This window comes from Gadus morhua, chromosome 7, assembly GCF_902167405.1.
Source record: "Gadus morhua chromosome 7, gadMor3.0, whole genome shotgun sequence".
NCBI classification, from domain to species: Eukaryota; Metazoa; Chordata; class Actinopteri; order Gadiformes; family Gadidae; genus Gadus; species Gadus morhua.
Window position 1 is genome coordinate 16,765,388 of NC_044054.1, and position 12,529 is coordinate 16,777,916.

General features: G+C 44.3%; 1 protein-coding gene across 10 annotated transcripts in view; it reads right to left on the reverse strand.

The window, feature by feature from the left end:
* Window positions 1-12,529, reverse strand: part of tcf7 (transcription factor 7) — a 45,537-nt gene that overhangs the window by 13,210 nt on the left and 19,798 nt on the right. For all 10 annotated transcript variants that reach the window (XM_030360229.1, XM_030360224.1, XM_030360223.1 and 7 more), the window contains exons 4-5: window positions 7,079-7,208; window positions 2,765-2,852 (exon numbers count right to left, since the gene is read on the reverse strand). In XM_030360229.1, the coding sequence (XP_030216089.1) occupies window positions 2,765-2,852; window positions 7,079-7,208 (218 nt within the window). The remainder of the gene's footprint in view (window positions 1-2,764; window positions 2,853-7,078; window positions 7,209-12,529) is intronic.

Below are 12,529 nucleotides of genomic sequence, written 5' to 3' on the forward strand. Positions count from 1 at the left end.
CATAGAGAAACCAAGAGAAATCTAAATCTAGAGTAAGGACAACAGAGAAACCTTAAAGACATCTAAACGTTATATCCCCCCATCTCCCAGAGACCCCTTCTTCCCCTCCAGCCAGCCGCGACGGTGGGCAGGATCTCGGGGACCATGGGGTCCCCTCTGTAGGACCCCATTCATGTGTTAATCCCCATAGCCCAGCAGTGGAACATCCAGACGCGGGGAGGCTACCAAACCCCCCCCATACTGTCACTCATGCTTTTATGCCTGGATGTGTATACATATCGTTTTTCTATTCCAAGAGTTCATCTCTTAATAAACTTGCCCTGAATTTCCCTGCCACGTGTTGGGAATGTAGAAGATGTGAACGTGTCAATCCCTGACAGCAGGGCGATACAAATCAATTAAAACGGGACGGCTTCTTCTGATGCCAGGCTCATCATCGTATTCCAGCCAACGTGTGTCTATCAATCTGTCACTTGATGGTTACAGATGTTGTTTTTTTGCAGCTAGTTTCCCCTGGCCACTGGCCACTGGCCACTGGCCACTGGCCTGTCCAGTGATACACAGCTTGCCGAGGGGGGAATGGTTCAGGCTTATCTGATGTTGAAGACCTCAGTGGCAGGCTAATTATGTGGTCGTAAAGATAATGTCTGAAGGCCTTCCGCCCCGTTTGTATTCCTCTGCTTTTCATGAAAGGGAAGGGTGTGTTTCATCATCTGCACTCCAATTATAGAGCCACACGGTAGACTGTAGGTAGTCACCACGCAGACACTCATCGCTCGATAACCTTCACCGAGTCCTCCTCTCATTCTCTACATCCTTCAAAGCTAGCCAACACCGAACGGTACGAACCAACACAGCAATAATTCTAAACCAAGAAACAACCAAACGCATTGTTCAGCCATCCAACCAGCCTTCAGGCCACGACAGCATGGTTTGGATCAAATATTGTGATCCGTTCCGATTTGGTTCGATCTTTGTTCTTTAACTTGGATATTGCAATGCAAAACACACCAAGTCATCCAACCAAACAACTAAACATCTTACAAACCAGCCAATCAACTAACCACAACCGATCCACCCAGCAAAGGCTTACATACCCACAGGAGGAGGTTGGGACGTAAGCTGGGGAAGAACAGCTTTTGCCTGAACAATGGACACCACAGATTGACATTTGACTGTTCATTTGCTGCTCTCCATTCTCTCCCTCTTCCACCAGATATAGATAAACCACAAGCAGAGGCGAGGCAGATAATCTGGGCTGAAGGAGATTAGTAGTTAATAAAGAGAGAATAAAGAGCCATAGGGGGAGCGATTCTGCTTGGAACATGATGAAAAACGCTCTGAACCGTCTTAACGCACAACAACGGAACATCAGTGCAGCCCAGTGTCCGATAATAGGAACACTGGTACACGCGTGGAACGCACGGTTGTGTACAAACGTGTGCGTTCACAGTGAGAGAGACTCTCTATTTCACATACACAGGAGTTCGGGTCTGCAATCACACACACAGGCGCGAGCAAACACACACACACACACACACACACACACACACACACACACACACACACACACACACACACACACACACACACACACACACACACACACACACACACACACGCACACACACCCACATGAACTCTCCCACTCTAAATCTCATCATGAAATATCATGCAAGTCCTTAATTGTTCAAATAATGTATTTGTTCGTCGGTGAAACAAATCCTAGTGTTGTACATAATGCATTGTGATCGGTACTGCTAGTTCCTAAAGGGCGGTCATGGTGCCACAGACCTTTACAGCAAGCTCTCAGTCCCCTAGTGAGGTATTGTGTGTAGAGAAACAGAGAACCCAAGTGTTTAACTTAAGCAGCCCTTGCTGTCCAGCTTATAATTTCATTGTTTGGCTGCCGTTGGGAATGTCTGGAAGAGGCTCATTGAATACAGATGTGGCCAAAGGGGATGAAGGTTGTAAATAAATGTCTCAGTAAAAACCCATCCATATCCATATCTCTAGGTTACCTTACATGACTTTGCAGTAACCCCTGAAATGAATTGCTAGGTGGAAGCACAAATTTGTTTTGTTCACAAAAATAACAATATCTTCTCCTTCTTTAATTTCAAATAATATAAAATAATTTGATAAGGAGTCATACAAATAAGAACCCTGTTTAATAGTGATCTACGGTGCAAAGAGCATAGATTCAGGACATTCCCAATAGAAGAATCATTTGGCTTTTTGACAAGTGATGCCTACATTTCCAAGAAAGTTGCACATATTATTATAGCCTAATGTTTGCTTTCTAGTAAAACCTGGTTCATTCAAAGTCTGTTTTCTTAAGCCACTCTTTAATCTGCTTTGGTAGGATTTAAAGTAATTGTAATTCCCTATTCAAATGTATTTCAATATTGGTCTGTCCAGTTCTGTCTGCGCATTAGGTGCTGAAGTGTGGTTGAAATATCATGGGGTCACATGGCAAAGATGTCAACGTTACACATCGATAATGGACACAAGACAAACCACTCACCTGTTCCATGGGAACAGGTAGTGTTGTGAGCAACCCTGACCACATTCTTTGCTGAAATGTTAGATGATCATGATTAGATAACTGGCCTAGGTCAACTTGTGTGTGTGTGTGTGTGTGTGTGTGTGTGTGTGTGTGTGTGTGTGTGTGTGTGTGTGTGTGTGTGTGTGTGTGTGTGTGTGTGTGTGTGTGTGTGTGTGTGTGTGTGTGTGTGTGTGTGTGTGTGTGTGTGAGACTCACCAGCCCATCGATGGGGAGATTTGACCAACGCTGCCTGGGGGGAGAGAGTAGAAGCCTGAGATATCCTGAGACTGAGGCCTGTGAACACCTGGAACACAAACATGCAAATACATAAAGGGTTAGTTTACAACCAAAAGTATCTCTCTCTAGCTCATTATCTCTCTACATTCCATTTTGTGATTTGGCTTAGTTTTATTTTGGCTGTGTCCGTGTGTCTCCAATCACTGAGCGCTGTTGGCCCCTGAGGGTTCTGGTTCTGGTGACCACTTAATACACTATGTGTATTAAGAATCACCACCACATTTACCATTCGTCTGCGACATGAGGGGCCTTCTTCCCACACACACAAATGTGAAAAGGTTTAGTTTTGAATTGCTTGGAATATACATCATATATGTATTATAAATAACAGAACCTCTCCCCCTCCCTCTCTCTCCTTCTCTCTATCTCTCTCCCTCTCTCCTTCTCTCCCTCGCCCTTCAAAGGAAGTCATTTGTCAGCAGGCAGCACCTACCACTTAGCGAGGCCCCGGTCCCTAACCTGTCTTTGCTGCAGAAGAATGCTGCAGATGACTGTAATTTGGCCGCTGGCTCCAGGGGCCTCTCTGAAGTAGGGGCACTGCCTGCCGTAAATCTAGCATGGGTGGGTAGGGGGTGGAGGAATGCTACTGAGTCGGTTGACCTGATCGCGGCCCTCCTTGTTTCTCGCCCCGCCCGCCGTCGTGGCCGTGACGACGTTATGTCTGTGCTCCGTCTCAAACCCAGCTCATCCTCAGCATCCCGTCACTCCCTCTGTCTCCTTTGTCTCCTCCTCCTTTTATTGTCCGCTCTTAATCCAGTCTTTTCCTCCCCACTCTACCTTCTTCCCCTGGTCTTCCTCCTCATCAACTAATTAAATCTGTTTTACTATAATTGCTACAGCCTGTTTTCTCTTTTTCTTCAAACTAACTGACTAGCTAACTTACTCACTCACTACCTTACTAACTACCCAACTCAAGAACTCCCTACCTACCTACCTAGAAGTATTTTTTTTTAAATTCCATTGAAGTGTGATTACTGGAAGGCTCTTGTCTCCTTCCCTGAAGTGATAACAATGTGTCTGATGTGCGGCGCAAAGAAATTACGGGGGAACATTTCTGTGATCATAATAGCTCAAATCTAATACCGATGTCAAAGTCATTACCAACAGTTTCTAAGTGATACATCTTATGAAAAGAGCGTTTGAGTCAAACACTCTATAAACACTCTAGAGAGTTTCATCATCATAATGTGGGCAGGGTCCAAGCCACTAAAAAAATAAAAATGTGAGAAAAAAAAAATAGTTGTGTGAGAGTGATAGTGTTTAACAAGTCATTGAACCAGAAAGAGACTGAAAGTGAGAGCAATGTCAACTACAGTAACAGAAGAGAATCGTCCACGAACTATGGAATAGTTAGATAAAATACAAGAAGTTTATTATAAGATAAAAACATATCCTAACATGCATGCATCTTAATGTATAAAGAAATTGGTAAAATATTATATAAAATGATGGGTTAGGGTTAGAACATACTGTATAACATAAAACCTTTAATTTCAGCAAATTAAATCTTGTAGTAAGTAAAATGAAGTCTTGCATTGACTTGACTTATTTGAAAGAGTAAATGTATTATTGGCCATGAGGGCTGTCAAAGTAATGCTATGCATGCCCGCCGGGAATTAACGCTGTTTTGATTTTGTTGACTGATTGACGTGGTGATGACTCAGATCAGAACTGGGTGAGAAACCCCACAAACATCTATCACACAATTTGGTGAAATTGGTTTTGGTAAACATTCTTCTTGGGAATAAACACTAAATAATACAATAAAATACATTCATGGTACCTATTGGGGGAAAACAATGAGTTAGGATGGGTCAATTCTATGCAAAGATTGATATTTCACAAGCTGCCTAGATAAGGAAACCTTCACAGCAAGGTCCGGGCTAGTTTCAGAGTGTTGAATGACGCAAGCAGGTCTCGATGTGACACGCGACAGCCTTTTTTTGCCATCATATCTACCTCCATCTCTTCTCTGAGAAGAGAAGAGAAGAGATGAGATCTCTTCTTTAGTGTCATGTCCGCCGGTATTACATTGAATCATGTCTATTGCCACGTCATTGCTACGTCAGTGCTACGGTCAACCACTACATTTTTTTCTTTTAAATTCTTTAGGATTACATTATTTGCAGTGCAATTTTTGTTATTAGATTTGATTCCAACATAAAACTGCAAAGTAAAACAGTAAAATCTTCAATTCAGAATTGGCTTCAAACTGACACATCTGAGAACCCCTTCAATCCTTACACTTACATTGAGTGCATTTAGCAGACTCTTTTATCAAAATCGACTTACAATACATGGCAGGACACTAAATGCACTTAACATTTATATAAGTATTGGGCAGACGTGATCACTAAGCACATACAAATCCAAGTGTAAATGTAGCTAAGAGGCCTTAGTGACCAGATCCGTCAAACCACATCAGGAGGGGGGACCAATGAAAAACAAGTGTCTCTTCCCAATACGCATAAACTGTTCTCTCTAGGAGCAGGATGTGAACGTGTCTCCCTGTTTGGGTTTTGCTCGTCAACGTCTCATCCATTTACTGTGTGGGTATTATGGTACCATCTAAATCCATGACTCTGCAAGAACAATCTCATATATCATTCTGGACACCATTCTAATGCCAGGTGTAGATAAAAATCTGCTGTTGAGTTTAAGCAATATCCCATTGATTGTGATTAGTGGAAATGCATGTAAATGCCAGGTGGCTAGGATAGAGATAGGTGTCCACAGAGGGGCTTGTAAGGGCTGCCGAGGTGAAGTCAGGTGTTAGTTAAAGCATCTGGTCGTGGCTGAAGAGAGGCGCCAGAGGATGACGCGGTTGCTATTGAGATAATATTTTGGATCTTAGTTCTAGAGGGGTCCCCAAAACCCTTCCGCAGGCAAAATTGCCATTTTTGTAGTCATTTTGCCTCCCTGATTACTTCCTTTGTAAAATTAGTGAGGAAAACATTGTTCATCCTGGTTATATGATCCTATGAAATGGTCTATGCCTTCCTAATGTGATTTGATTAGAATGCAGCGTGAATGGATCTGGAATGTGTTCACACTGCAAATGATTCTGTATGGTTGTGATCAGATAACCCAAAACACTGATAAATCCCTGGTCTATTGGCTCATGTTTTTGGTAATGACACTAAAACCCTAAGAACAACCCAAGTATTCTACTTAAGGGCACATTAGATAGTATGAGAGAATGATGCTCTACCTGGGACCTAAGCTGGGGTATGATGTCAGTGATCAACCAATCAATGAAACACAACAATGACATCGTAGATGAGGTCACTATCAGTAATAATGGACTTGAGAGTGATAGGACTTACGTAAGACTGTTGTGTGTGTGTGTGTGTGTGTGTGTGTGTGTGTGTGTGTGTGTGTGTGTGTGTGTGTGTTTGTGTGTGTGTGGGTGTGTTGGTGTGTGTGTGTGTGTGTGTGTTTCTGTGTGTGTGTAACAATGTGTCATCTCTGACAGCACTGATTCATTATGTTGTGAGAAAGGTTGCATGCTACAACCAGGTGTTTCTAGCGCCGTGGGTCTCTATTTGATTGCACGTGTGTGTGTATGTGATTGCACGTGTGTGTGTATGTGTGTGTGTGCGTGCATGTGTGTGTGTGTGTGTATGTGTGTGCGTGTGTGCGTGCGTGTGTGTGTGTATGTGTGTGTGTGGTTGTGTGAAGGGTGTTCTGGTGGACCGGTCTGTCATTAGGGGCTGAGTCACCATACTTCTATCAGCTACACACGGTCTAGACAGGCCAGGGGAATTCCAGGGAGGGTTGGAGTCGGTCCCGGTGACTCCAAAAAACACCTTCTTCTAACCTGCATCCCTTCACACTTTCAGCCCCTCATATCTTAATAACGACATCTCTCCCTGGCTCTTTGACCAGGTCAGAGGTCCGAGTTGCACTGTCCACCTTCTCTACATCGTGTGCGTGCGTGGTTGCATGCATGTATGCACGTGTGTGTGTGACTGTGTGTCTGGGTGTGTGTGTGTGTGTATGTATGTATGCATTTATGTATGTATACATGTGTACATGTGTTTCTACGTGTGTGTGTGCGTGCGTACGTGTGCACCTGTGTGTGTGTATATGTACATGTGTGTGTGTGTGTGGGTACATGCGTGTGTTTGTGCGTGAGTGTGTGTCTGCTTGCATGTGTGCATGTCTGTGTGTACACGTGTGTGTGTGTGTGTGTGTGTGTGTGTGTGTGTGTGTGTGTGTGTGTGTGTGTACCTGTCTTCTGGCTCATGTCTGTGGGCAGGTGGGGCGGGCTGGGGCTGAAGTGCTCGTTGGGGCCGTAGGGCAGCAGGGAGGACAGCGGGTGCATGCCATGGGACTGCTGCACCACCGACACCTTGTTGGACTGGGGAGGAGACACACAGTCAGTCACAACTCAACACACAACTCAACACAAACTCAACACAAACCCTCGCTAATCTGTATTGTGGTCCAAAAAAACGAAAACCGGGAATACCAGTTCCTATCTCTAGACCAAAACAACGAGCACGCTGTCATCACCAGTCACACTGTTGTCAAACGGTGGATGATGTTTATACGAAGATACTGGCCTAGTCAGCTCTCGAGCTTTTTCTTTTGGAAGAAGAAAGTCATAAGCGAAAAAATAAGGAGAAAAGTTGGACGCACTAAGTGGGTGAAGCTGTGGATACAACTGCGAGCAGGCCAAGGAGCTTATCCGAATTTAGTTGATCGTTTTATAGTTTTATATTTAATTGTATTTAACATTTATAGTTAATGTTTATCTGGTATGTTTACCGTCCTCACTTCCCGGCTTCACTGATTCGCTAGTCAAGCTGCTAGCCCTCCACCAATCAGAATGGTAAAAGACTGAACGAGTCTAATGGCCGATGCTGAATCGGCTGATAAGAACGCCGACGTGGCCGATTTCACCGTACACACCAAAGAGACTGATGTCCCCGACCTCTCAAGTCTCACCGACGCCGATTTTCGGCCCGGTGTGTCGCCGCTTTTCGTGTCAGGAGTGAATTAAGAATAGCAAAAATGCATCTTAATGCAAGTTTTATATTTCACCTACTTTTTTCTAGCCTAAATTAAAATATATTTATGCATTTATTTATTTATTTATCTATTTAACTATGTAACTTCAAATGAGCAGGACAGAGTGAGAAATGACACCTCACTCCAGAGAGTGCACTTTTATAATGTGAATGGCAGATAGGAGGGAGAGAGAGAGAGAGAGAAAGAATGTGAAAGGGATGCAGGGATAGAGAGACAGTCAGAGGTTGAGGCAGAGAGAGAGAGAGAGAAAAGGGGGATTAAGAGAGAGCGAGAGAGAAAGCGAGAGGTGCGGAGAAAGAGTAAGAGCGAGAGAGTAAGAGAGGGTGAGAGGGGGAGAGAGAGAGAGAGAAAGCGAGAGAGAAAGTGAGAGAGAGGGAGAGAGAGAGAAAGAGAGAGAGAGAGAGAGAGAGAGAGAGAGAGAGAGAGAGAGAGAGAGAGAGAGAGAGAGAGAGAGAGAGAGAGAGAGAGACAGAAAGAGAGAGCTTGAAGCCCATTTGATCGATAGATCTTTGATGATCAAGGGAGGCAGAGCGGGGAGTTTGTTTGCTTTCATGTTTCTGTTTACAAATGGCTTTTCTGTTTACATGGCCTTTCAATAAAGTTATGCGGAATCTAGTGGGTTGCTAACGCTCCCAGGATGCGGCTGACAGACGATACGACGGCGGGTTTACGAGGGCAGGCGGAAGCTGACCCAGTAGTTTACACACAGCCCCCCAAAGGCTCACTTTATAGGGTTCATACTTCAGCCTGAGTGTGTGTGTGGTAACCATGTGTGTGTATGTGTATGAATACAGCTTTGTGTGAGTGTGTGTTAGTGTGTAAGCTTTTGGTTTGTTTGTGTTTTAGTGTGTGTGTGCACCTGTTTATTTGCATGCATTTAATAATAAAAAAGTATTTATGAATGTGTGTGCATGGGCTGTGTGTGTGTTAAATGTGTGATTGTTTTGCGTGTATATGTGTGGGCTTTTGTGTGAGTAGTGTTGAAATGATACTAGATGTCTCTGTCAGTTATTGTTTGGCTGTGTACATTACCATTCTGGAAGTGATTTAGGTGGTAATACCTATGAGTTGGTGTGGTTAAAGGGGTTATCGCAAAGAGTTTGACGTGAATAACCGCAAAATGAGGTTACATAATAGAGATAGAGCCTATTTCCCAGTATTGAAAGCCCCTGAATTTGCAGTGTTATTGGCGTGTGTTTATTATGAATGTGCATTTATTATGAAGGCATTATGAATGTGTGCTTATTATGAATGTATTATAAATGTTAGGAACTGGGCGTCAGTGGCAACACCCAGAAGAATAACCAGAAGGCCAAAGGTGTCGCCAAAGAGAACGAAATGGAAATCTTTGAGACACCGCCTCAAGGAGTGTGTATTTTGTGTATGTGCGTTTGTTTACATGTCAAAGAGTTTTACAGATATTTATTTAATGCAAATGCATTTTTCTGCAGAATGAAGGGCTCCTTTTAAATTGAAGGGACGCTGTGGTGTGTATGTGTGTATGTGTGTGTGTGTGTGTGTTTGTGTGTGTGTGTTTGTGTGTGTTATATGTAGTATTTTCGATCAGGTTTAGCTGGCTGAGCCCCCTGCTGTCATACAAAGTGAATACCTTATCGCTTAAAGGCAGCGCCTCACTTTAAACAAACACACACAAACACACACACACACATATACATGAACGCACACACTAGAATATCATTTTATTATAATAATATTATATTGCCTGTTTGCTGTTATTTTCTCACTCAAAGACAATGCATCAAACGTTCTATTTTTAGCATCTATTGTATGGATGTGTAGGATCTACAACACACACCCAACCACAGAGGGATGTGTATGGACTCTTTCACACATGAATGCGCACACACACACACACACACACACATACAAACACAGCACACACACACACACAACACACGCTTATCCTAAGACATGCTGGAACTTTATAGCCGCAAAATGGGTCTTTTGCGTTTCCAGCCTTCCTCTGGGTAATTTACCAGCCTTGAAGTGGTTTTCACTGTGCCTTCCACATTCACTCACACACACATATACCACCAGTACGCACACAGACACACACACACACACACACACACACACACACACACACACACACACACACACACAAACACACACACGCACACACAGGGAGGCTCACTTTTGAACCTATAATTATTGAACTATATACTGAAAAAAGATATGCCCCATGCCACACACATGCACACGTACTCAAACACAGACACAAAACCACACATATGCACTCACTCACATGCGCGCACTCACACAGACACACACATAAAACACACACTGACACACACGCAAAACACTACCACATGAGTACCTTTCTATCGAAACATCTGGATAACATTGGTTTGAGCGTGTGGCAACAGTATCAATGGACTTAAAACGTCACACACGCATGCGTGTGCACACACAAACACACACACACATAACCACCATTATCAACCTGCAAATGTATAGGATTAATGCACATGCATCAATGTGTGCATATGGAACGACAGCCCTTGTGACGCACTTTGTTTGCGTTGCCATGCTAACCCTGGAGATGGCCACTGTCAACATCACGGCACCTAGCACCATCGTTTGTTGATTACATCAAAGATCTAATTACTTCAAAGGAGTGATTACTTCAAAATTCCAATTAGATATCAACGGCCCTTTTTGTTTTACCCTGGGTGGTCAGAGAATCAGCGGGGTTCAAATGGTCCGTAATGCAGCCCGGCCATCTCCCGGCTCTTATCTCACGTCACTTGAAAAGCGCTTTGATTTATCAGCATATTGTTCTCTTTTATCAGCTCCCTGTTTGAACAAGAATCCTCCGCTTTAGTGGCAGAGTTAATGGGGTCCCGGACATCACTTGGTTGTAATGGTGGCCGACCCCCACAGACGCCCACAGACACACACACACTCCACACACTCCAAACACTCAGGACACATACACCCCCCCCCCCCCACCCCCCCCCCCCCCCCCCCCCCACACACACACACACACACACACACACACACACACACACACACACACACACACACACACACACACACACACACACACACACACACACACACACACAAACACACACTGGGACACATACACACTCCCCCACCCAGACACCCACACACACTCTCACACACACACATACACACACACACACACACACACAGACACACTCACACACACACACAAACACACACACTGGGACAAATACATACTCCCCAACACAGACACCCACACACATACACATCACACATCACAAACACACACCCTCACACACAAACACACACACACACACGCACACACACAAAAACAGGGTTTCATTTAGGAAGTACCTATGCTACTACAGAGGGATCTACCACTAATCTTCATGGTAGTTATGCCCATTAGATCACACAAAGAGTACATCCCCACTCTCCAAATCTCTTCCTCCCACTCACTTGTTTTCTAAATGAAAGGCTCCTTTCTCCTGGAGTGCTTTGAGTGTAATGTCTTTAATCTTGCATATCACTGAGATGGCACATTAAACATCCTCGATTCCCTCGCTCTCTCCCAATGCTTCTCGCTCTCTTCCTCTGACACCAGCTTTCCCGGTGTCCAACTCACAAAATGGGGGGGGGGGGGGGGGGGGGGGGGCCGGGGGCGGGCCGCGAAATAATAGCATATCACCTCCCTGCTCGCAGGCCTTTCAAGTGGCTCTGATCCAAACGCCTTTTCCGGAAGACAGTGTTTCCTCAAAGAGATCTAAAGCGTGTTGATGTATCGTTTTATAGCGCTGCCATCAAATGAACTCAGATCACAGCTCATCAAAGATGGGGAAAAAATTTGCTTGCATATATTCTGTCCAAAAATTGTTAATGGCATTTAGATATGCTTTCATTGCACCGCCCTGAGATAACTTACTCAGTATTTTACACATTTGAAATGGTACATTATGTATAGTAAATGCTCTGAAGACTACACAGACAAAGCTAAACATAGAAGCTGCACAAAAGAAAACAATTTTTATATATTTCTGAAATGAGTTGTTTTTTGTTCGTCTGAGAGTCAAACTTTTACCCCAAAAAGTTGTGGATTAGTGCGGCTAGGCTTATATAAACCGTAGCCAGCACACCACTCCTAGCATCCATCAGATCATCAGGCCATTAGCAGAGCCCCACCCCTAACAAAGACCTCCACCCAGATAGTTAACTAATCCCCCCTCCCGCAGTCCTCCATCAAGAGGGAGTGGGAGGACCAATCTGGAAGTCATTGGCTCCTCTGGAGACCTGTGCCCAAAATGAGAGCCTCCGACTCGGAGGTTTGAGGCAACATCAAAGTCCCCTGCAACCATAACAACGCAGCTATGTTTAAAAAGAGCCCTACACCCGCCTTACCACACACACCCACTCCCCAAGACTCACACACACACACACACACACACACACAGCCGAACACACACAAATACACACACTCACACACTAACACAACACACACCGAAACCGACACACACACACCCACACATCCATGCTAACACACACACACACACACACACACACACACACACACACACACACACACACACACACACACACACACACACACACACACACACACACACACACACACACACACACACAAACACACACACCCAGGCT